At 46.5% G+C, this 25,820-nt stretch overlaps 2 protein-coding genes and 1 long non-coding RNA gene across 3 annotated transcripts; 1 reads left to right on the plus strand and 2 right to left on the minus strand.

Annotated features, from left to right (window-relative positions):
* The first annotated feature begins 16,083 nt into the window (after positions 1-16,083).
* On the plus strand, positions 16,084-18,901 carry LOC123428910. The gene is made up of 3 exons (XM_045113012.1): positions 16,084-16,222; positions 17,288-17,377; positions 17,481-18,901. The coding sequence occupies exons 1-3, from the start codon at positions 16,084-16,086 to the stop codon at positions 18,899-18,901; spliced, it is 1,650 nt and encodes a 549-aa protein (XP_044968947.1).
* Positions 18,902-19,226: 325 nt separating this feature from the next.
* Positions 19,227-20,795, minus strand: LOC123431213. Its single transcript, XR_006623057.1, has 2 exons — positions 19,825-20,795; positions 19,227-19,678 (listed from the first exon to the last, which is right to left on the minus strand). It is a non-coding gene; the product is annotated as an uncharacterized LOC123431213 (long non-coding RNA).
* Positions 20,796-22,585: 1,790 nt separating this feature from the next.
* Positions 22,586-25,417, minus strand: LOC123431214. Its single transcript, XM_045115041.1, has 2 exons — positions 24,619-25,417; positions 22,586-23,311 (listed from the first exon to the last, which is right to left on the minus strand). The coding sequence occupies exons 1-2, from the start codon at positions 24,995-24,997 to the stop codon at positions 23,004-23,006; spliced, it is 687 nt and encodes a 228-aa protein (XP_044970976.1). The 5' UTR covers positions 24,998-25,417; the 3' UTR covers positions 22,586-23,003.
* Positions 25,418-25,820: the final 403 nt, after the last annotated feature.

The following is a 25,820-nucleotide window of genomic DNA, read 5'->3' on the forward strand; positions in this document are numbered from 1 at the left end:
ATTCACCTCCTTAATCTTGTTGCTTGACTTCACTTCTTGCACTCCGACTTTCCTCCTCATCTCGATGAACTTCTGTCGACCGAGGGACTTGGTGAAAATATCGGCAAGTTGGTCTTTCGTGTTCACATGTTGAACCTCGATCAACCCTTCTTCAATGCACTCCCCGATATGGTGGAACCGGGTCTCTATGTGCTTGCTCCTTTCGTGATGAACCGGATTTTTGCACAATGAGATTGCAGCTTGGTTGTCAATCTTCAATGACACCTTCTGCACCTCCCGCTTTGCAAGAATAGCTAGGAGTCTTCTCAGCCACACTGCTTGACAAGCCGCCGTGCTTGCCGCTATGTATTCTGCCTCGCATGAAGACAGTGCCATCACCTTTTGCTTCTGAGAATTCCAGCTAATCGGATTCGGGCCAAGGTAGAAAACCATGCCCGTTGTGCTCTTTCGGTCATCAACATCACCTGTCATGTCGCTATCTGAATATCCACGAAGGATCAATCCTTCCTTTCCCTTTCTGTACGTGCAACCAATATTAATGGTGCCTTTCACATAGCGCAAGATTTGATTGACCGCGCTCATGTGCTCGGTTGTCGGATTCTCCATGAAACGACTCACGATCCCGACTGAATAAGCCAAGTCAGGTCGGGTATGCACCAAATATCTTAGGCTGCCCACAATGCTTCGATACATTGTGGTGTCCACCGACGGATTTGAGCTACGCTTGCTCAACTTGTGACGTTGGTCCATTGGAACTTGTGTCGCGTAGCAATCTGACATGCCACACTTGTCCAATAACTTGACCGCATAGGCCGATTGACATAGGGAAATCTCTCCGGAGCTTTGCTTCACTTCGATGCCCAAGTAATAGCTGAGTAATCCCAGATCACTCATGCTAAACTTGTTCTTCATTTGCGTCTTGAAACGTTCAATTTCTTGTACGCTATCTCCGGTGATAATCAGATCATCGACATAAACTCCAACTAGCAGGTCTGAGCCTTTGGAGTTCTTTGTATAGACTGCGTGCTCGAGGGGACATCTCTTGAACCCGAGCGAGACCAGACTTCGGTCTAACTTTGAGTTCCAAGCTCTTGGCGCTTGCTTCAACCCGTAAAGTGCCTTCTTGAGCTTGTAAACTTTCCCTTCTTCGCCTTTCTTCTCGCCTTGGGCTTTTGAACGTGCGTATGCAGCTATACAGGCGTGCCTACGTGATTCTTGCTTCGGCCGGCTACTTGACGGAACTTGCGTAACTACCGACACGAATAAAACTGATCGATTGATTTGATGGCTAAAGGCCCGTGTCGAGCCTTTGCTTTGTATTGCTTTTCGTTTTTCTTGTCGTAGCCGAGGGGTTGTTCCACGTACACTTCTTCTTCTGTGAGATCGCCGTTGAGGAAAGCGGATTTAACATCCATATGATGAACCTTCCAATCCTCTTGTGCTGCCAAAGCTAGGAGCACTCTCACCGTCTCGATTCGAGCAACCGGTGCAAACACCTCATCATAGTCAACTCCTTGACGTTGAACGTAGCCCTTTGCAACGAGTCTTGCCTTGTACTTCACAATGGCACCCTCCGTGTCCTTCTTTAACTTGTAAACCCACTTCAAACCTATCGTCTTTTGGTTTGGAGGTCGGGTTACCAAAGTCCACGTGCCATTGCTCTCAATTGCCTTCATCTCCTCATCCATGGCGTGCGTCCAGCTAGGACTTTTGCTCGCCTCTACGAAGTTCGCCGGCTCCTCAACTCCGAACAGACATAGTCCGTAGTACTCGAGCGTAACTGACTTTGTGTACTTGTAGACTTTCTTGAGGGTCTTGTAGCGACGAGGCCCTGAGGAATCCGTTGTGGCTTGCGAAGGAGGCGACACAAATTGTGTCGGTGTTGATGCACTTGAGGAAGACGGCTGAGACCCTGGTGTGTCATCGACATCCGTGTCGTCGGCGTAGTCGTCGTGACCGTGACCATCATCTTGATTGTCGTCGTCACTATGCGCCTCGTTGTCGATGTTGTCGTCGAGATCTCTGCCTGTGTCGTGCGCGGCGTTGTCGCTATCTCCTTGCGACATATGCGCGTCGTCGTCGGTGTCGGCACCATGATGATCACTACCATTGTGGTCACCTTGGTTGGGCGTCTTGCCAACCACCTGGATATCCTCCCCTGCATCATCATCAGTTGGAAATTCAACTGCAAATATGTTACTGTTTGGAGCATCGTCGGCTGCGGCGCTCCAATTCCACGCTTGGTTTTCTTCAAACACGGCGTCGCGTGAAATCCGTAGACGCTTGGTTTGTGGATCGTAGAAACGGTATGCCTTGGTGCCAGAACTGCTCTCGTATCCGATGAACACCATCTTGGTGCTACGGTCGGCAAGCTTTGAGAGGTGCGGCTCCGCCGTATTCACATGTGCCACGCACCCGAATGTCCGTAGATGAGACACATTCGGCTTACGTCCGTAAATTGCTTCATACGGAGTCTTGCCGATCACCGCCTTCGTTGGAGCCCGGTTGAGAAGATAGACCGCTGTCGAGACAGCTTCTCCCCAAAAAGTCACCGGCAGGTTCTTGCTCTTGAGTAAACTCCTTGCCATGTCAACGATGGTTCGATTGCGCCTTTCAACGACCCCATTCTGTTGCGGCGTGTAAGGTGCCGTGAGGAACCTCTTTATGCCAATCTTCTTGCAGTAGTCGTTGAACTCATTCGACGTAAACTCTCCGCCGCGATCTGTCCGTAGAGCGCGAACCTTCAGCTTGTGTTCCATCTCTGTTGCAGCCTTCAGCTTCTTGAATGCTTCAAACGCCTCATCTTTAGATCGTAGGAGAATGACCCACATATATCTCGAGTAGTCGTCTACCACAAGGAAGAAATACTTCTTTCCAGCGTGAGTTGCCGGGGTGATAGGGCCACATAGATCACCATGGAGCAGCTCGAGTGCATCACTTGCACGATAGGTAGACTGAGCAGGGAATGGCCTGCGGTGCTGTTTTCCAACCAAGGACCCGTCACATACTCGATCAACATGGTCGATAACTGGCATCCCGGATACCATCTCCATCTTTGACATCTTCTTCAAGGCGTAGAAGTTAACGTGTCCAAATCTAGCATGCCATAACCACGAATCATCATCACTCTTGGCAAGCCAACACTCCGATTGAGATTGATCAAGGTTGAGGATATAGAGCCTATTCCGTGTGCGCCTAACACGAGTTAGCACGGTCCGGAGGTTGTCGAAGATCGTCATCACTCCGTTCTCGATATCCACCTTGCATCCATTCTCGTCAAGCTTCCCGATAGAGATGATGTTGTTGCGAAGCCGTGGGATGTAGTACACTCCGGTGAGTATGCGATGTTCGCCTGTGAGACCCTCGAAGAGGACAGATCCTTGCCCACAAATCTCCACATTTGAACCATCACCAAACTTGACCGAGCCTTCAACATCATATTCGAGCTCGAGAAATTTCTCCTTGCATCCCATCATGTGGTTACTGGCACCCGTGTCGAGATACCACGATACGTTGTGATCCCCGGATAACTTATTCTTCTCATGAAGTAGCATCTTCCGGCTTGGTTTCACAACCACCGTTTCAGCGAGATCACAAACTTTGGCCATCAGAAGACCTGGACCTTCGTCTTCCTGCTTTTCCAAATTTGCCTTGATCTCTCGCTTGTTAGGCTTTGGACAATCCTTCGCAAAGTGACCCATCTTATTGCAGTTATAGCACTTGACCTCGGACAAGTCCAAGTTTCGTGGTTTCTGCTTTTTTGATTGGCCCGCCTTACCACGACCTCGGACTAGATAGCTATGTATGTTAGCATGTGAGGGTGTGGATTGTTGTGGTAGTTTGCATATTGATGGTGACATGAATACTAGGAAGATCCTAGTGATGCTTGTGAGAGTGTGCACCATCACATGCCCATATGTGGGAGGTGTGCATACTCTCTTGTTAGACAAAGATTTCTTATGTGTGAGCTTGATGCTAGTGCTTGAGTGGAATTGTGTGTGTTGGAGTTGTTGATGTGCATGACACAAACATGGGGTTCAAACCCCCATGTCACTTTGTCATTGTGCACATGAAACCCTCCTATGTAGTTGTCATCTTAAAAGCATACCTTATGGATTTGCATTTTCATTTTGTTGGAAGTTTGGGCTTTGTTTCCATGATATAGATGGAGCCCAAAGGCATGGGTTTTGGTGTGTTAGTTGTAGGGGTTTGTACTCAACACCATAGTGGTGTCAAACACCTCTTGGGAACATGTGTGTGCAAACTATGTCTAGACAAAGTGGGCATGTGGCTGTAAAAAAATTCCAGATTTTGAACTCTGAAAATTTCACTAAGTCTGGGATGCTGAAAACATTTTCTTCCCCTGTAGACAAGGTTGTTCTGGTCATTATGTGGAGAACTGGACTTAGTTCAGTGCTAGTGTTTTGAACCTAGTATGTTTGTGAAGCTTCCTGTCAATTTTCAAGTCATTTGGAGTCCAGTAGCTTGCGTTTTGATTGCTGTCAAAAAGCTTCAGAAGAGAAACAGAAACTCAGGTGCAGGAATTTTCACTAAGTCCCTGAGAACTGATGGTTTTGGGAAAGTTTGTGGCCTTGTATCTTCTAGAGTTTAATTCCTTTTGCTGTGATTCTTGCTGGAGCTTGTAGTGTTCTTGGTTGGCAACAGCCACATATATTATTTGTCATATTTGAAGACCTGTAGCTATGTTGCATGTTGCTCACAAACAGCTAAGATGCAGAAACTGGCAGATTGCGTAGTTTTGACTTTTTGTTCAAAGTTTGTGTTCAATTGTAGTTGGGGTGTTCTACCTTGCTCCATTTCATTCATGTTGGATTAATATGTGTCTTGGCAACCTGGGAACACCAGATTTGTGCCAATTGTGTGTGTGGTGATGAATCTTTCACGCAGGGCTTCATATCGTGTTTCGTTGATTCCCGTTGATCCGTAGCTCCGTTTGCAAAGTTCTTTACATGGTTTTGCACCTTTTTACGAGCTGCATCTGTTCATATCATTCCCATGCATGTCCAAATAGTTTAGTGCAAAGTTCTGTCCAGGAACTTGTTGTAGTTTATCTTGCTTGTGCTAGTGTTAAAAATAGTGGTGCATGCTCAACTTTCATCTCATGCATCATGTGATTGTTGCATTTTGTGGTGCTGCTGTTCATTGGCTGTTATTTTTGTGTTGGGTAGCACCGGGAGCGGAGACCGATTACGTGGAGTCAGGAGAGTACGTGCAGGACGATCCAGAACCATTCCAAGCTGAGGATATCACAGGCAAGATGACATGACCTTGATCCCATATCTAGACTTGTTATGTTAGTTTCGATTCCACGTTATTGCTCGCTGCCTACCACTGAAAATATATTGCCTCTTCATATGCCATGAGCCCAAACACCTTACTCTTTCCTAGCAAATTTGCATGGCTAGGTAGGCTTGCTCAGCTACTAATGTTAGCATTGTTAGTTGCAGGTGTTTATAACTCATGAGTTGCCATGAGCTTGATATCATTATATTAATTTCTGTTATTTAATTAATGTATCTATATATTTGGTAAATGACGGGAGGCCTAGCCTTTTGCCGGGTGTCTTGTTCCGTTATTGCCGCCTTAGTTACCGGTTACCGGTGTTTGATTCCATAATGATCGCTCCTAACACGATCGGGGTTGTTATGGGGACCCCCTTGATAAATCGCGTAGTGTTAAGGCTTGTCCGGCAGGACCCAACATTGGTACTATTTGCTAATCACTTAATAATAAACTGCATAGGGAATAGCTACCCCGAGGTTTCTTAATCAACAACTCGGGCCAGTGCTCCTCATGAGTGTTGGACCAAACCAGAGCAGCTTATTACGCTCCCCGGGGCAACTCGGAGTTTTGGCGTGGTAACCATCGCTCATCCGGCGTGTCCTGAGACTGAGATACGCGGCTCTTATCAGGGTCGTCGACACGTCGGGAGGTCCTGCTAGCCTTGTCTTACCTTAGTGGTATATCTTGCGTATAGGAATTCCGGTAAAGCTTTGGTTTTCCCCAGAGTTGAGGCTTTCCTCTAAGGAATCCGACGAGATCACGAGATTCGTGATAGAGGATGACTTTGCGGCCTGTGTTCGTTTGTGATGGACTAGTTGGAGCACCCCTGCAGGGTTTAATCTTTCGGAAAGCCGTGCCCGCGGTTATGTGGCAACTTGGAATATTTTGTTAACATCCGGTATTAGAAAACTTAAACATAAACTAATAAAACATGCCAACTGTGTGCGTAACCGTGACTGTCCCTTCGAAGATCTCTCTTCGATCGGGAACACGGTGGGGTTATGAATGCCGTAGGTAGGTGTTCAGGATCACTTTCTGATCAAGTATTCACGATCGTTAGTATAGAACACTGTCACTTCTCCTTTGCGTATGCTAGCCACTTATTCAACCTTAGGATGCAGCAGCCTGAAACACCTCACCCCTTCCTTACCCAATAACATGACTAGTTCTGGCACCAAGGTCTTAGATTGCTGAGTCCCCGTGACTCACGGATTCCTCCGAAACTCCTAGCAGGTACAGGTACCCCTGAGGCAGATGATCCCGACAGCACCCAGTTGGCGTGGCAGTACGACGAGGAGACAGATCGCCTTTACGTGAACTATCCAGAGGACTGAGCCGTGGTCGTGATCGTGGGCCTGCAGCGGGTAGCATAGCATTTTCCTTGTTTTGTAGTCCGTACCGGAACTACCTTGTTTGTATCTGCGTTGTACTCTGTATTTTAATAAGAAGACAGTTGAATCCCAGATTGTCTACTTTATTTATTATCATGTGCTATGTTTACTTGCTTGCAAAACACTTAGATGCGCTTCTTTCCTATTCGGGGGCCTCGACCCCCAGATCGGAAAGGACCGCATCTTGGTCGTTACACGCATCTTGGGCGTGACAGTTGGCCACTCGAAGAACGGAACTTTCAAATACATGTGTGATCGTGTTTGGGAAAAGATCAAGGGGTGGATGGCCAAGCTGCTCTCATCAGCTGGTAAGGAAGTTTTGATAAAGTCGGTCGCTCAAGCAATGCTTGTTTTCTCAATGGAATGTTTGAGACTACCTCGGGGTTTATGCGAGAACATCACGTCGATCATACGACAATTGTGGTGGGGATCTAAGCAAGGTAGGACGAAGACCAGTTGGGCTGCATGGGATACCATGACCTTGCCGAAACATCTGGGAGGCATGGGGTTTCGAGACTTGGAGATTTTCAACCTTGCACTTCTAGAGAGGTAGGCATGGCTCACACTAACGGACTGTTCTTCCTTGAGTGCCCGAATTTTGAAGGTTGTCTACTTCCCCAATTGCTATTTGCTTGAGGCCGAGCTAGGAGCTCACCCGTCCCAAATATGGCGAGCGATTCTCGATGGCCGGAACATCTTGGCACAAGGAATCATATGGCGTATTGGTGATGGATGTACTACGCATATATGGCATCACAATTGGATACCTAGGGATAACTTCAAAAGTCCCATTGCAACCCTTGTTTCGAACCCCCAGAGACAGTTGCACAACTTATCGATGTCTCAAGCGCGAGTTGGAAGGAGGATGTAGTCCGAACTGCATTCACTCCTTTTGATGCAGAGGCTATTCTTCGAATACCAATGATCGAATAAAACTGATCGATTGATTTGATGGCTAAAGGCCCGTGTCGAGCCTTTGCTTTGTATTGCTTTTCGTTTTTCTTGTCGTAGCCGAGGGGTTGTTCCACGTACACTTCTTCTTCTGTGAGATCGCCGTTGAGGAAAGCGGATTTAACATCCATATGATGAACCTTCCAATCCTCTTGTGCTGCCAAAGCTAGGAGCACTCTCACCGTCTCGATTCGAGCAACCGGTGCAAACACCTCATCATAGTCAACTCCTTGACGTTGAACGTAGCCCTTTGCAACGAGTCTTGCCTTGTACTTCACAATGGCACCCTCCGTGTCCTTCTTTAACTTGTAAACCCACTTCAAACCTATCGTCTTTTGGTTTGGAGGTCGGGTTACCAAAGTCCACGTGCCATTGCTCTCAATTGCCTTCATCTCCTCATCCATGGCGTGCGTCCAGCTAGGACTTTTGCTCGCCTCTACGAAGTTCGCCGGCTCCTCAACTCCGAACAGACATAGTCCGTAGTACTCGAGCGTAACTGACTTTGTGTACTTGTAGACTTTCTTGAGGGTCTTGTAGCGACGAGGCCCTGAGGAATCCGTTGTGGCTTGCGAAGGAGGCGACACAAATTGTGTCGGTGTTGATGCACTTGAGGAAGACGGCTGAGACCCTGGTGTGTCATCGACATCCGTGTCGTCGGCGTAGTCGTCGTGACCGTGACCATCATCTTGATTGTCGTCGTCACTATGCGCCTCGTTGTCGATGTTGTCGTCGAGATCTCTGCCTGTGTCGTGCGCGGCGTTGTCGCTATCTCCTTGCGACATATGCGCGTCGTCGTCGGTGTCGGCACCATGATGATCACTACCATTGTGGTCACCTTGGTTGGGCGTCTTGCCAACCACCTGGATATCCTCCCCTGCATCATCATCAGTTGGAAATTCAACTGCAAATATGTTACTGTTTGGAGCATCGTCGGCTGCGGCGCTCCAATTCCACGCTTGGTTTTCTTCAAACACGGCGTCGCGTGAAATCCGTAGACGCTTGGTTTGTGGATCGTAGAAACGGTATGCCTTGGTGCCAGAACTGCTCTCGTATCCGATGAACACCATCTTGGTGCTACGGTCGGCAAGCTTTGAGAGGTGCGGCTCCGCCGTATTCACATGTGCCACGCACCCGAATGTCCGTAGATGAGACACATTCGGCTTACGTCCGTAAATTGCTTCATACGGAGTCTTGCCGATCACCGCCTTCGTTGGAGCCCGGTTGAGAAGATAGACCGCTGTCGAGACAGCTTCTCCCCAAAAAGTCACCGGCAGGTTCTTGCTCTTGAGTAAACTCCTTGCCATGTCAACGATGGTTCGATTGCGCCTTTCAACGACCCCATTCTGTTGCGGCGTGTAAGGTGCCGTGAGGAACCTCTTTATGCCAATCTTCTTGCAGTAGTCGTTGAACTCATTCGACGTAAACTCTCCGCCGCGATCTGTCCGTAGAGCGCGAACCTTCAGCTTGTGTTCCATCTCTGTTGCAGCCTTCAGCTTCTTGAATGCTTCAAACGCCTCATCTTTAGATCGTAGGAGAATGACCCACATATATCTCGAGTAGTCGTCTACCACAAGGAAGAAATACTTCTTTCCAGCGTGAGTTGCCGGGGTGATAGGGCCACATAGATCACCATGGAGCAGCTCGAGTGCATCACTTGCACGATAGGTAGACTGAGCAGGGAATGGCCTGCGGTGCTGTTTTCCAACCAAGGACCCGTCACATACTCGATCAACATGGTCGATAACTGGCATCCCGGATACCATCTCCATCTTTGACATCTTCTTCAAGGCGTAGAAGTTAACGTGTCCAAATCTAGCATGCCATAACCACGAATCATCATCACTCTTGGCAAGCCAACACTCCGATTGAGATTGATCAAGGTTGAGGATATAGAGCCTATTCCGTGTGCGCCTAACACGAGTTAGCACGGTCCGGAGGTTGTCGAAGATCGTCATCACTCCGTTCTCGATATCCACCTTGCATCCATTCTCGTCAAGCTTCCCGATAGAGATGATGTTGTTGCGAAGCCGTGGGATGTAGTACACTCCGGTGAGTATGCGATGTTCGCCTGTGAGACCCTCGAAGAGGACAGATCCTTGCCCACAAATCTCCACATTTGAACCATCACCAAACTTGACCGAGCCTTCAACATCATATTCGAGCTCGAGAAATTTCTCCTTGCATCCCATCATGTGGTTACTGGCACCCGTGTCGAGATACCACGATACGTTGTGATCCCCGGATAACTTATTCTTCTCATGAAGTAGCATCTTCCGGCTTGGTTTCACAACCACCGTTTCAGCGAGATCACAAACTTTGGCCATCAGAAGACCTGGACCTTCGTCTTCCTGCTTTGCCAAATTTGCCTTGATCTCTCGCTTGTTAGGCTTTGGACAATCCTTCGCAAAGTGACCCATCTTATTGCAGTTATAGCACTTGACCTCGGACAAGTCCAAGTTTCGTGGTTTCTGCTTTTTTGATTGGCCCGCCTTACCACGACCTTGTGGTTTGCCTTTTCCTTTGCCTTTTCCGGTTTGTCCATCGCCCATCGTGTTGCTTGAGCCTTTGCCACCGTCACGCCTTCCTTTGCTACTTGGGGCCTCCCAATCTGCGCGCGAGTACATGAGTTGGTCACTACCTTCTCCTTTGCCTTTTCGACAGCCACGAGCATTCTCTTCCCACGTTCCGCAAGCGTCCGATTGCCTCCGTTATGGTCATGTCGTCGATGTCGTAAAGCTGCTCAAGCGTGCTGATGATGTACGTGAATTTATCAGTCACCGAACTGAAAAATTTCTCTACAATCTCGGTCTCATCGAGCTTTGCACCAAGCGTGCGGATCTCTCCCACCAAAGTAGTAAGACGCATGGCATAGTCGTTCACCGATTCAGTTTCCTCCATCTGCAACTTGTGAAATTGGCGCTTCAGCACTTGTGCCCGTGCCTTGGTGACACGATCTTCTCCGATCCTCATCTCCTTGAGTGCATTCCACGTCTCTCTTGTCGTCTCGAACTCCGCCAATGTCATCAGCACGGAATCCGGCATGGACTGGGCTATGGCGGCCATGGCACCTTCGTCGGACTCGTCATCGACGTCGTCGTCCGTGATTGCCTGCCACACTCGGAGGGTTCGGAGAATAATCTTCATCTTCACCGCCCACACGCCGTAGTTGGCGTCGGTGAGCATCGGGTACTGGATGGGGATGTTGCGATGCGCCTGGACGTTGGCGTCGCTCGTTCCTCCACCACTGGTTGCTGACTTGACGCCCTTCTTCACCTTGTCGCCGTTCTTGCCGGACTTAACCGACTCAGCGTCGCTGTCCGTCATCGTAGATCGTAGATCGTCGAGGCTCTAGATACCAATTGTTGGTTTTTTTTCCTAATCCTACATGAGCAACATGATTAACATCTACAAACCGCGTCCGAAGGGGCGTGGCAGCGCCGGAGATGGCCGGCCTGAACGTCGCCAGCGTCGAGCGGGTCGGACGCCGACGTTCAGGCGACGACGGGAATGGGCATAGGAAGCTCAGGAGGAAGCGCGCGTAGGCGCATCGGCTTGCTCGGAACGTGCTCAACACGTTCCTGGGCTCGGTTGCGAGCTACGGAGGCTGTCACTGCGCATACGGCGAGCACGGGCAGCATTGAGCTTCGGCTCTGGCAACAGGGGGCTATGGGAGTGGGATCAGGCGAGAAAGAGATGGGAGGAGGAGCGACAGCTCACCTGCATTGCAGGGCAGGGCAGGCTTGGGGAGTAGCGAATCCAACGCAGGGGTGACGAATTCGACTGCGGAGCTCGTCGGAGCCGAGCTGGAAGAAGGAGGCGGGGCAGCGCTGCCGTGCCCTCCGGCTCGAGCTCGTGGCCAGAGGAGAAGCAACGGACGACGGCGGAGATGATGGGGTCGTCGTAGAGGTGCGGGGAGGAGGGTCAGTGGCTACGCGGGCGAGCTTGCGACGGCGACGATCGAAGCAGCCATGGCGACGAGGGAGAGTGGTGGCGTGAGGGGGTGAGAGCCTCCACGGCATGAGTTCCGGGGCATTGGGGGATGGCTTTTAGACCTCGAGAAGGGGGCGGATGGCCTCCACGGCAACGGCGTGGCCGGTGGCGCTCATCGGCGGCCTCGGGCTAGTTAGCCGGGCCACGCTGTAGACTTAGCCAGTCCATAGTGGGGGGTTTTCATTTCTCTCCTTTTCTATTTTTTCTATTTTGTTTCCTTTAATATAGTTCTATTTTGATTTAATTCCAGCACCATTTGATTCATGCAAAATATGGGACCTCGACAATGGTCAACTTGCTATATATAGCACTGCCATAAAAAGTTTGGGCGCATTTGAAATAGTATGAGTTTTCTATAATTTAAAAGGCATTTAGTTAATTATTTAAGCCTCTTTTATAATTGTTTTAGGGCCCTTAAATACTTCAAATGATGTTGGTTTCAATTTGACAAATACTTAAAATATTTTCAATCCAACCATGATTTTAGTTTTCATGTTTCCAAAAATATTTAATCCATTTATTATTTGAATTTAAATTTAAATGGAATTTGAAATGATGTATGATTCAAATTAAGATTAAGCATTGTTTAGCAAAATGATTAACTTAACCATTGTGATTACTGTAGCTTAATCATAGAGGTTACTGTTGCTTAATTACATGGGTGTTACACCGACGTAAAGGCGGTACCCAGAGGTAGAACGGCGTGTGTCCGGCCAGCCCGCCCGGTCGGCGACGAGGTCGAGCGATGACGATGGAGGTAGCGTGAGGCTATGGGTCTGTATGCCATGAATGTACCGGAGTATGTGCTTCACCAAGGCCCAATGAATGTCGCACGGTGCATGCATGTGCAAGCATACCTGATGCACTGCATACATTAAATTGGGGCGCGTTAGTGTGAGATACTGAAGCGCACCAACAATATTGCGGTAGAACGAGCCATCAGTGGCAAGCGCATTGTCCGTCAAGGACACATTGGCCTTGGTGTCAACTAGACTTGTTCCTCAAGTAAGTCGTGGCTAAAAATGAAATCAAACCATTATACTACGTGCCAATTGGCCGTTAGGTGTCTAGTGACCCTATTGGTAATTTCACACCTGAAAATTGCTTCGGTGAGAGAATTGAAAGAATCTTACAGATAAAACCCCACAACCTAAAATCTATCTAGTTATTGAGCGTCATGAAAAACTAGATTGGACCGAAGAAGCATGTGACTATTACTCTTGTGGATTGCACATCCACTTAATGCTTGGGTGTCAGTCCAGAGCATCCAAGAGTCATCGTGGATCGCCAGGTACATCATGTGAAGGCTTGGAGATTGCCTTAAAAAATCTACCAAGAGTAAATTTATCGAATTTTGAGGGACTTTAGGTCAAGGAGAATAGGACGGAGAGACATTTTCTCCTCTGTTCAATCATATAAGTCCCTTCAATCACACGTAGCACTTTGCCACAACTGCTAACTGGTCGAACAAATCCCTTTTCACCATTGAGCACCACTATTTTCATTTCTTACTCGATTTACATTCATCCATTTGCCTCTTGTCGAATAACTTCTCCCTCTACATATTTCTCTATGATCAGTTCTTCAAAATTGCATTGTATTTACCTCTATGTTGTTTGCCATGATTATCTTAGATTTATCGCTAATACTCTTGCATGTTCATCCATTTATTTTATCACCTCTGTAGAAATTCATCTATCTTCCGTCTCGGTAGATTTATCTTTATTCTTCTTCCTATTTATCCCTCTAAGTCATTTATGGTTGTAGTTTATATCTGCCTAGTTTCTACATATGAGTAATTATTTTGTTGTGCTTCTTCAAAAGAATTGATTTCTATTGAAGAATTCTTGAAATCTCCTATTCACCCCTCTAGTGATCCTACAATGACCCTAGCAATAACATGTTAAATATCCCCCTTTCCTCAATTTAGTATAGTGTAAAGGAACACTCAAATACTTAAGAGGCACAATTCTTTGGTGTCATCTTCATCCACATCCATGGACAAAAGCTCGATTTCATGGGATATCTTTAACCCCTAAAGGGCCCCAAAACAAGATAAACTCATTTAAGATTTCTTGCAAAACTGAGAGATTTATCTAAAAATATGATATTTTTATCAACATACTGAAGACTAATGACGCCACCGGGAATAACATGGTGGAGAAATCCCAAATCAAACCATGGGAGGAACCTTTTTGTAGCAACCTATAAAAACATCAACAACCAAATTAAATAAGATGGGGGGGAGGACCACCCCGTTTCAAACCTTTGCCACTAGAAAACAAGGACCATTAGTATCATTAGCTCACACCAAAAAAGAGCTTTGGAACAACAACATTTCAATCCATTTGATCCATTTTGCCTCTAGTGTGTGGCATTTTCAGAATGAACTCCCAACTAACTCTCGCATAGGCTTCCTGATAATTAAGCCTAAAAACTAAATCACTTGAGCCATAAGTATGAATTCGATCTAGTGGTATCTCTACCTATGTCGTTCCACAAAATCTCTAAATCAACTAAATCTTAACCAACACATGGTAATGGGAAGAATGGAACCTCTATGTGTTGTGGAAGGGTGGCACAGATGGAGACTGGAGGGATTCCACACCACCACTTTGAGATCACCTTCGAACACTACAACTACGGCTCGAGCCGCCTCACGCACTCACAATGGTGACACTATATGATGTTCATTATTTGTTTTAGGTATTAGCACTTCATGACCTTGTGAAACTTTGATATATCAAATTGCAACAACGTGATTTTTGTTTTTTCTGTATAAAAAGAGAGTGAAATTTTGTTGAACCTCAAGAGACTACTACAGTACAAACCGGAGCCGGCTTTAATTTGGAAACTAAAAGAGGCCCATGGGTATCACGAGAGCTATGTATCATATTAAGAGAGACAGAAGCGGCTCTCGATGAAGGGAATTGCTCCTCGCGCAAGCAACTCGGTCATCCCATCATTGCACATTTAAAACAAAAGGAGGAGAAAAAGGATCACACGCGGTGATCGATTCCAATACATCCAGGGAGATCTATGGTGTTACTAGCCATTCCGCTCGCTTCGCGTTCGTGGATAGTAGTAAGGGGGTTCGTCCTTCTTGAGGCAACTTGAGCCGGTTTTCTCACGGTTTTTCTTCTTTTCTATTTATTTTATTTTATTTTTCTTATATTTTTTTATTCTTTTTATTCTCTTTTACACTTGTTTCTTCGGTTCTATTCTTCATTTTCTCTTTTATTTGGTTTATTTTTTTTCTTTTTTGGTTTTTTTTTCTTTGTTTCTTTTGGTTTTGTTCTACCTTATTTTGTACCCCCTCCGTTCCAAAATATAAGACCTTTAGAGATTTCATTAGGAGACTACATACAGAGCAAAATGAGTGAATGTACACTCTAAAATATGTCTATATACATCCGTATGTAGTTTATAGTGCAATCTCTAAAAGGTCTTATATTTAGGAACGGAGGGAGTATATGTCAACAACATTTTCCTAATACATGTTTATCATTTTTCCAATCAAAAATTAATATTTTTCTATACACATTTTTAAGTGTTTGATTAATATTTTTCATATATAAAATTAATAGTGCTGAATACATGATCAACATTTTTTCTATACATTTTTAAAATGATTTATGAAAAAACTAAAATTAAAATATTACATTTTTTTAATACATGGTCAACATTCTTTACACATTTAACATTTTAGAACGCTTGATTAACATTATTGAAACACTTGTTCAACATTTGAAATATATACATGATCAAAAAAATATCATTTTTAAGAGACATGGTAAACATTATTTTATACACATTTAACATTTTCCAAATTCTTAATTAACATTTTTCAAATACTTCTTCAATTATATTTTTCAAATGATTGATAACATTTTTATATACATGATCATAAAAAACATCCATTTTGTGATACCTTATCAACAGTTGTTCTTTACACATTCAACATTTTCTGAATGCTTAATTAACATTTTTCAGATAGTTGATTGATATGTTTTTTAAACACGATCAACATCCTTTTAATACATGTACAACATTTTCTGAATGCTTGATTAACAGTTTTTCTAAAATACTTTATCAACATTTTTCAAATGTTTTTGTAGAGTGTTTTTGTATATATAAACAAAAGTACAAAAATAAAGCAAAAAAACGAAAAGAGAGATAAAACAGAAAAAAGGTTGTGGCCTCCCGCTTGCATGGGCCGGCCCATCTGCTCTCCCTGCACATCCAGTTTTCACATACGAAATTGCCCGCTCGGCCGCTCCCCCTCTCTGTATAAGGGCGTCTTCTTCCTCGACGGGAACTCGCCGCCTGCCGCAGTTCTTCCACCGAATTAAATTGCCTCCGGCTCCCCTCCCGTCGCAATTTAACTAGAATCGTTTGCCGTTAGTTGGGGAACTGCGACCGGAGCCCCCCTCCGTCTCTGCTGAAGATGTGCGACGAGGAGACGGCCACCGCCACCGAGCCGTCGTCCCCGCCGCCGCCGGTGGAAAGCACGACCAAGGACAAGAAAGAGGGCGGCGGAAGCGCAACGGACGTGCTCTCCGACTACGAATCTCCTGTAGCTCACAGTGAGTTGCCAATTCTTTTAACCTCTGCGTCCTCGCGATTTCTTGGGAGTTGGGACTTTCTTGCTTTCTTGGTTCCCAACAAAAACCCGCCCGCCGGCGCTGATGTCGGCGGCGTAGTGGGACGCGTAGGCTAGGATGATGCTCTCGTTCGTGGGTTTCTCAGCCGCATACCCATGCGGAAGATTCCGGGGATCGTTTTCCATGGGGCAATTGTTGAGAACCCTGTTTCCGGAACAAAGCATCGCCGCCGCCGCCGCCGCCGGCGGCGGCCATGTTTCCGGAACAAAACGCGCAGTCTAGGATGATTCTCGCGGTCTCGGGGTTCTCCTCCGCATACCCGTGCGGGAGCTTCCGTGGATGGTTGCCGAATGCCGGAGGAGCATTTCTTGACCACTTTGTTTCCGGAACAAAGCATGGCCGCCGCCGCCGCCGGCCATGTTTCCGGAACAAAACGCGCAGTCTAGGATGATGCTCGCGGTCTCGGGGTTCTCCTCCGCATACCCGTGCGGGAGCTTCCGTGGATGGTTGCCGAATGCCGGAGGAGCATTTCTTGACCACTTTGTTTTCGGAACAAAGCATGGCCGCCGCCGGTGCTGCAATCGGTGTCGCGGAACCTGCTGCTGCTCGCGTTCGCGGTGCTCTCGTTTGCATCCCCATCCAGGAGCTTCCAGGGGTGGTGGTCAAAGGCAACGCGGCAGCTTTATCGAAGGCGTAGGTGTCACGTAGACGTAGGTCGATGGAGCGGCCGGAGCCGGCGGCACGCCGCAGCAGCGGGAGGATCCCATTTCCATGGAGCTCTCTGTGCACGCTTGGGGGTACGACGAGGCGTAGCTCGCGTGCGTGTGTTGAATATCTAGCTGAGTTCTGAATTCTGAATTTCCCCCCCAATTAATTCTGAATTCGTAGCTTGCAGTTTCTGTTTCTGAATTCTGAATTTGTTCTTCTTGGCTGATGTTGAGTTTGTAGATAGAATATGAGCTTGTTTGTGAATTTTGTTTCCCCCTTTAATTCGTTTATTATGTGCCGAGTTTGACTCTTCCTGTGTAATTTGGTGTCGTTTTTCAGGCAACGGAAGCCAGGGAGCGAGCACCGCCATGGCACCGAGCCTAGACAAAGAAACAGCGTCGCAACAAGTGTATGCAGGTCATGATGAAGGTATGCTGGTCGTGTCCCAAACTGAATTAAACTGCTTGCTGAATAGAGAGACTCGTGTTTGGTGTTTGATCTGACATTGCTTGGTTTACCCCTCCTCCTCCAGCTCTGGAAGTGCAGCAGCAGCCAAAAGGGTTCATTGATATTTGGGCAGATAACGAGACTGAAGGGTATCGACGTCTCAAGGAATTGCTAGGAGACGAAAACCGCAAGTGGTATGTGGCCATTGATACAGAGTTTTGCATGAAGGACGGGGTACTCAGTCCTCAGGGAGTGCCCCAATCTGCAGATGCTCACTATGAGCAGGCCCGAAGGATTGTGGATGAGGGTGATTTGGTTCAAGTAGGTTTTGCGCTCGTCGACTCCAGGTCCGGTCTTGAAACAGAGTCTTTCCAGGTATTTCAGTTCAATATCTGCTTTGATCACACGGCAAGGAGCTCGACCAGCACAAATATCAGGTTCCTAGAAGATGTAGCAAAGCTGAACCTTGCTGATCATGCCACTAGAGGTATCAACGTCAAAAATTTCATCTGTGAAATCAAAGGCATACTGGGAAACAAGAACATTATATGGCTCACGTTTCAAGGCTATTCAGATCTTGGTTACCTGATCAGGGTGGTCCAGAATTCTTGTGTTCTGACACCATCAAGAAGAGAGTTCATACGCTTGGCAAAAGGGTATTTCCCAAGCAGCTACGATCTGAAACTACTCCTCACTCTTGGGATTTTCTGTCAGAAGCCCAGCCGAGGAGTGGCCGGGAGTGCGAGCCTAAAGGGTCTGGCATCAAGTTTGGGGGTCGAGAGAAGTGGAGAGGAACACGGTTCAGGCTCTGACGCACACCTCACACTTGGGTGTTTCATTCGCATCATGTTGAGCGATCCAGCAGCCGCGTCGGAGCTGCGACGTTACAAAAACACTATCTACGGGGTGGAGAATCCCTTGACCTGTATTACTGATGACAATTCAGATGCAGATCATGTCCAAGTTTGGGCCTCCGATTTTGACAGCCAGCTTGCAATCATCAGTTGCTCATTGCATCCTCTGGGATGTCTGCTCACCGCTGAGGTTCAACTCGTCAGTGCAACCATCAATCAACCAGTCGTCTCCTACTCCCAAGCGCGCGCAGAGGCGTCCCAATGCAAGGCGGACTTGGCACTAGGCTTCTCGGACCAGTTCGGCCGTTTGGCCTTTGGAAGAATTTGGATCTTCCATGTGCAAGCGCAAGGTGCGGGAGATGAGGAGAAGGGGAACAGGATTAACCCAGCAAAGCTAGCGGAGCTGCTTACGAGGATGAAATCTCTGCAGAACCCGAATGTGAGTTGGCTATCGTCGAATAGAGCTTGCTACCTCTACCTCGTTAGTGTTCTCACGAGATGCCTCCCCCTCGAGGAGCAAGAATTCTTCGCCCTTTGGAATCTCTTCTTTCCCAACAGCGGGCTGATCGAACACAGGTCCCCGGAGGAAGACCCAGGGCGGAGGGCCATCATCACCCAGCGGCAGATGCTTGGGAACTCACACTTTCAATGAAGATCTGGCTTTTAGTTTAGTTGGGCTCCAAAGAGATGCTGCTCGTAGAAATTCTACAATGCGCGCGCCCTGAGACCCAGGAGTCAAGCTGCCATTGTAAACTTTGTTGTAAAATATTACTCTAGTTACAATGCAATGCATGAAGAATTATGTACCAAGCTGACACTATTTTTGTTTCTGAATTGTTAGTTACAAGTCCATATGGAGAAAGATGATATTGACAGTCAAGTTGCCAGTATTTTTGTTTTTGAATTGTTAGTTACAAGTCCTATGGAAAAAACATGATATGAGCTATGGACAGGGCGTGATAAAGACGATATGATGGTTATTTCTCTCGCTGGCTATGGACAGGACTTAGATTCTATATGTATAAATATTGTATGACACTGATCATGAACTGTGTATGAAGTTTTATTCAAAAATATTGAGTATGAATCACAATAATACAATCATTCCGGCATCCTCCCCCGCCGTCCGCTCCAATCGATGAGCACGAGGTTCGAGGAATCAGCAGGGTATCTTGGAGGTGAACCACGCCATGACGTGGAGCAGCGACGCCTTGACGAGCTCCACCGTCGCCGCCTTCCCAGTGCGCTTCCCGCTCATCGATTGAACATGCTGATCCGCCGCCTCCAATTCAATTGCATCCCTGCTGATGCCTGTGTCATTCTTTGATCGTCTGCTGGTCCTTTCTTCTCATCTGCTCGGCCTGAAGTCAAATTGGACAAACTGCTCCTCTGCTCCGTCAAAGACAGTGACAGCCTACTGGAGAACCTACTGTCATTGTGAACAACCAAACAAGAATGCAAGGAAGCAAATTCAGTCACAGTGCATGATCTGCTGAACTTCACAGTGCATACTTAGCAGTTCAGTTAGTTCAGTTAACCACTTGTGTAGCAGGACTATTCAGTCCAGTTTCAAACCTGGTTAATGCTGGAGAAGCCAGAAAAGCATCCATGATTCAATAATCTGCCATCTGCCATCTGCCATAGCCCATGTAAAACAGAAACAATAGGTTAGTGAAGATCTGTGATGATCTGTTATCAAAAACATAAGAATTTGCTTCCCCTTTTTCTTATGGTATGGTATGATGATGAGGCAAATCACTAGCAGACTACTGCCAAGAATGCAAGGAAGTGTTAACTGAACAAACTTTTTTACTCTGCCTAAGAATACTGTTTACTTTGCCTAAGAATAACTCCCAACATTTCACAATAGAGTTTTGGTCAAAGGAACATTTACATGCATCCGCACATTTTTGGACAAAAGATCAATAACATCTACACCATTCTATCCTAGACCAATCTAGAGCCTACAGCTGAAATCTGCACTGACGCTACGCAAATTCAGATTTCATATTCGTTGCCGCGTCCAGCAAGAACCGGATGTCGGTCACAGTCGTCCAGTTCTCATACTGAACAGCGTTGGGGATCAGCTACAACCATTATCCAATGGCAAGCAACCAAAGCATCAGAGTTGTGGGATGGTCGTTGTTCAAGCTTGCATTTGTGTATGGTTGATGAAATGAAGAGAAAAAGAAATAGTTTTACAATTAACAATGGGACCTGGTGATAAACTCGCGGCGCCATGCCAACTTTTCCCCCGTCGATTGCTGCTGATCCAGGGTGGAGCTGGAGCTGCTGCTGTAATATTAGAGTCATATTTTGTTCAGTCTGAATCTGGCATGGTCATGGATTACAGTCAGATTTGAATCATTACTGTATGTTCACAGTCATGAATACCTGTATGCCATATTCAGAGTCAGATTGCTGTAAACACTTGAATCACTACAGTCAAATCACGGTAAGCTTATACAGTAGTGATAATCTAAAGGAGGGTGGAAGGAAGGAAGGAAGGCACAGTAGTGATAATCTAAATCTGGATTACTCCAAGCACTACATTTAGATTACATATTAAAAACAAAATCCAGACTATCTGAATTACTCCAAGCACTACATTTAGATTACATATTAAAAACAAAATCCAGATTATCTGAATTACTCCCCATTTAGATTACAGGAGTAGTGGGTACCTGTATGTTCATGGTCACTACACCCTTCATGTCCACCAAATTCTGATTATCTGAATTTGGGCATACTTTGACAATTTAAGTTAGCTGAGTACCCCTGAGAATTGTTCAACTCAGTGATGATCAAAGACCCCTGACCTCCGTTTTTTTTTTAGAAAAGGACCCCTGACCTCCGTAATCCAAACATCTTGTAAATGCACAATCTTTTCCTCCTCCCCCTGCCACATTGGATATATCTATGCAACACTCAGAGAGTTCAAAGGGCTAATATGCAGATGCAGGCAGCCAAACAGTGCTTGGCTATCAAGTGCCTCAATGGCTCTCTCTATGCAACCATGACAAGCTTACAATTTATTCCATGACATTAACTAAACTCCATTACAATTTCAGTAATTCATTAACAAAGCTTAAAATTTCAGTAAGGAACTGACAGGGGGGATTTCAGTAACTAGCTCTCTAGTGGGAATTTACAAAGTACTAATCAAAACAAAATCTGCATGCTGCCTCCATAAAGATATTTGCATAACCTGTGAAGATTTTCTTGCTTGGGTTTTCGAAAGGTCAAGCAACTATTCTGTCAAAACGCGTATCGTGCTTAGTGTTTGGCTCTAGAGGAAGGGACGGCTACCGGCACTTCATGGAATGATCAACATATGTGGTCTGCACTTTGGATACTGCATGTTGTCCCTAAGGTTCGGGTGTTCTGGTGGAGAGTTCTACGTGGGATTCTTCCGGATGAACACACACTGAAGAGGCGGCACTACGTGGGCCATTTGGCATTCCTGCAATAGGATCAAACACAATGGGGAGGGCTCGGACCCAGCAAACGCTATGCACATTACAAGGGAAGCCCTTGCCATTCTAAACCTAGCCCGAAAGGACACGGTTACTATGCCGGGACATGGGTGCCAGCCACCGGAACCGGGCCACATATCCATTACTGGTGCAGTTGACTTTGATTCAAGCCCTGCCGGTGTGGTGGTGTGGCGTGATCGGCAAACAAACTTTTGGGCTCTTGGTGTAAGCCATATTCGGGGATCACTGACCCATTAGTTGCTGAAGCTATGGTGCTGAGTGATGGAGTTCTCTTTGGAAAACTACGAGAATTCACGCATGTGTTAATGGAAACGGACTGCCTGGAGATGGTTAATCTTTGAAACACTCAACACAATTCTAGATCAACTGTGGCTCCTACCTTAGTTCAAATTGGAGAGCTAGCTAGTGATTTTTCGCTTTTTGTAATACAGCATGTACCTCGGTCAGCTAATGTGCCGGCTCATCTGTGTACACTGGCTCGATGCAACTCCAAGTTTCCTTGTGACCACCCTGTTGGCTGATTGTCCGAGGAATGCCTTCGTTTGAATAAAGCTGTCTGAAACTGAGAATGGCATGAGAATGCAGCCAAAAGAAAAAGGCCAAAACTGCAAACCTGAATAGGCTTCTTCATTGGCGTGCAGCACTTGTACATCAGCAGCTTATACATGAACCAACGGATCAACACCAAGTTAATTGACGGCCTCCAACAAGCCATCATCAGGCCATAAAAAGACAAATACAACAAGAGTTCGATCGAATAGTATAAAGCGACAGCGAGTCTTCAGATTGACTAACCTACTGCATATTAAACAGGAATTGGTGAAAAACACAAGGCAACCAGAGTAAACCGTCTAGCATATAAAGATGTGCGAAAATTGCAAGAATTCAAGATCCATAGACACCATCATAACGGGTGTCGACTGACAAATGACAATTGGAACTTCATCCAGGTTTGTTGCTAATCCTAGACAGCATCAAGTTGCAACACTCATCCAGGAGCATAAGTTACTGGAACAATTAAGTTGGAGATACTAGTACATTGAAATGATTTCTCGAGTTCATATCAGCCGAAGCTGAAGTCTTGAGCCCAGCTCAGCTAGCATAGGGTGCCGTGAAACCGCAGTTCATCATAACTAAAACGGCCGTTTGCATGTTGACAAACAAGAAACAACAGTACCATTTTGTGTTCTAAAACCAGGCTGGGCAAACCAAAAAGATCAACACGCAGCAGACCAACAGTATAAACATTACTCGTAGCTAGCTGCCGCCCAAAGACTTGGCTGCAGCCGTCCTGGATAACACCTTGATCTGTCCCCTCATCCGCCCCCAGGCCCTCATCCACCATGGGTCAAGCATCAGCCTCCTTCTCCCCGTCCACCGCGACACACCTCCGCGGGTTCTGGAGCCCGAGCGGCTGCTGCGACAACGGCGCTTGCACGGCAGTCCCCCGGCGAGGCCCGTCAGTTCTTCATCAGTAGGTCCTTCCACGCCTCCAGGGTTAGCTTCTCGTGGTTCTGGTGCCGACACAGCGTCATCCACTCCTGGGTAGTCAGCGTGGCGTGGGACTGCATGCACAAGATTACACTGTTATATTGAAGGCCAAGTGACTTTGGGATGAGAATGGTTGGATATTTATTGAAAAGCTTTGTAATGCGATTGAGATTTACCCAAAAAAATGCAAGCAACTTATGAATAGATAACCCAAGATCAAATCCAGCAATTAATAAAGTACTCACGAAATTCAGCAAAGTTCTGCAAACAATTTTTTTTTGTTAGTGATATTTGTAAAGTCAAGTTCGGTCATGCAGCAACCAGGGCAACTGCCCCGTGCTCTATAGTGTATGTGTGTTGCCCTGCTTCAAAGGAAGGGCATGGATGAGAAGGAAGCACGGACATAAAGGAGACGAAGGTGGTTCAAGAAAAAAGAATAGCATTCGCAGAAAGAAAGCCCCAACAAAGGCTTAGTTGTAAAATTGTTGGAATTCAGTGCCAAAGAAGAATCGATTCGCTAGACTAATGACAACATGAATCACAGAAGTGCACTGCAAACAGGGAGAAATGTAAAAGGTTGCGTCTGCATGCAGGCAAACAAAGTTCGAGTTTTGACAGACATGACAGAAGAAAGTACAATCTCTGTTAAGTGTCAGCAAAATTGTTGCTAAAAAAGATGAATTGTGAGGTGCAACAAGGATTATTGTGATCAGACAAATGCAAATAATGTCATTTGGTTCGTCATTCAAACAATCTTGTGATTACACATTTCATTTATTAAGAACGTATAAAATTTACACATTGGATACCAAAAAGACATTTTTGCCTCTTACTCCATCTTAAATCAGCAACACTTATTTTTGCCTCTTACTCCTCTTACTCCATCTTAAGATAATTTTGTATATGAAATCGATAAAGAATTTACAAATGTAACGGAGACCACATAAGACTTCCAAATAGCATAAGTCCTGCTTGACTGGAATAAATGTGTCTAAGCAGAACACCACAAAGATGAACTGGCATCAATGTCCTGATTTAAACTTGTATCCAATCTCCATTATCTTCGCCATGAAAACTGAATCAATTGTTGTGACTCGTGACCCAATGTTTTTTTTATGATTACGCAATACCCCTAAAATGCTACTTACAATGTGTTAGATCCTCCCTTTCACTTCTCAAATAACCTTAAGATGGCACATAGAAAAGACAAACAAATTAGCTTGATCAGCTTTGCCACAAGCACACAAAAAAAGCAGCAAACAGTAAACTATGCAATAAATACTTACTGATCACATTAATGAGCTAGCAAGTATCAGAAAAGCTATGTGATAGTTATAACTAAAAAAGAAAGGAGGTAACTAGCATGCAACAGAAGGTTTACCACAAGACACTGTCGGTGATGATAATAACGACGGTGGGAAGCTGCAATATACTTCTGACGGTTTAGGACATGAAAGACACACCCTCTCAAGCTGCAATGTGTCGACGTCCTGCGTGTAAAAACCTCGCTTGACCGACGAGATTCCGACATAATATAGGAGCAAGTGCCTCCCGACTGCATCCGCGATTGAGCAGTCAGAATCCAGCGAGATTGTCTTCTCCATCTGCCACTGGGTGGAATTCCCACCATAGTTTCGCCGCCAAACTGTGTCCGGTTTAGGCACAAACATCAGAGTCCTGCCTTGGCTTGCCTCCACGACGACCACATCATCGCCCGAAAATCGGGCACAGGGTGGGTGGTCAACCATGGAGAACTCCATCTTACGGATGTCAAGCACGAGCAATTTTTTAATGGAACCTGAAATCCAGTAGAAGCAGCCATGTGCGTAATGGCGCCACACAAACCAAAACTTCCATGTGGATAACTGTAAGCCAGGTAACCTCCAACTCCAAGCCAGGGGTGTAATGGATCGCCGGCGCGGAGGGGTGAGGCGGTTCGGCGGGGTGGAAGCCGCTCTAGTCGAGGAAGCCGAGGAGGGGCGCGGGGTGGAGCTTGCGGAAGCGCCGGAGGAAGGCGCGGTCGGCGACGAGGCGGTGGAAGGAGACGCAGGCGGCCGAGGCGCGGATGAGGTCCTCTGGGGTGGGAAGGTGGAGGAAGATGTCCGCCAGGATCTCGTTGGGGATCGCCGGCAAGGCCATCTCCCGGCCGTTCTTCGGCGTCGGTGCTGGCGGCGGCGGCTGTGTGGGAGTTAGCACGAGACTGTAAAAGAAGGGCTATGGGCTGACAAATTTATCTTCTTATTTCGTTGAGATAGATGGACCTCACTCGAAAAAAAAGAAAGATAAATGGCCTGTGTAGGCGTGGTGGCATTATACTCTCCAATTACGGAAGTCTGGGCGCACGCTGAGGGCCTCCACGTCAGATTAGAACATTGTTTAGAGAGAGAGAAAAGATCGACTGGGCTACCCTACATGTTATTGGTTCAGGTGGCTACCAACGATTGGGCAGTGTGATCCAGGATTGACATCGCTCTGCTCTGTTTCTCCCCCACGCACACGCGACCTCTCCTCTCATTCCCTCTCCCACACGCCTCCTCATCGCGACCCTTACCTTTGAGCCCACCGTCAGCTGGGGACGACCTC

Source organism: Hordeum vulgare, chromosome 2H (assembly GCF_904849725.1).
Source record: "Hordeum vulgare subsp. vulgare chromosome 2H, MorexV3_pseudomolecules_assembly, whole genome shotgun sequence".
Lineage (NCBI taxonomy): Eukaryota > Viridiplantae > Streptophyta > Magnoliopsida > Poales > Poaceae > Hordeum > Hordeum vulgare.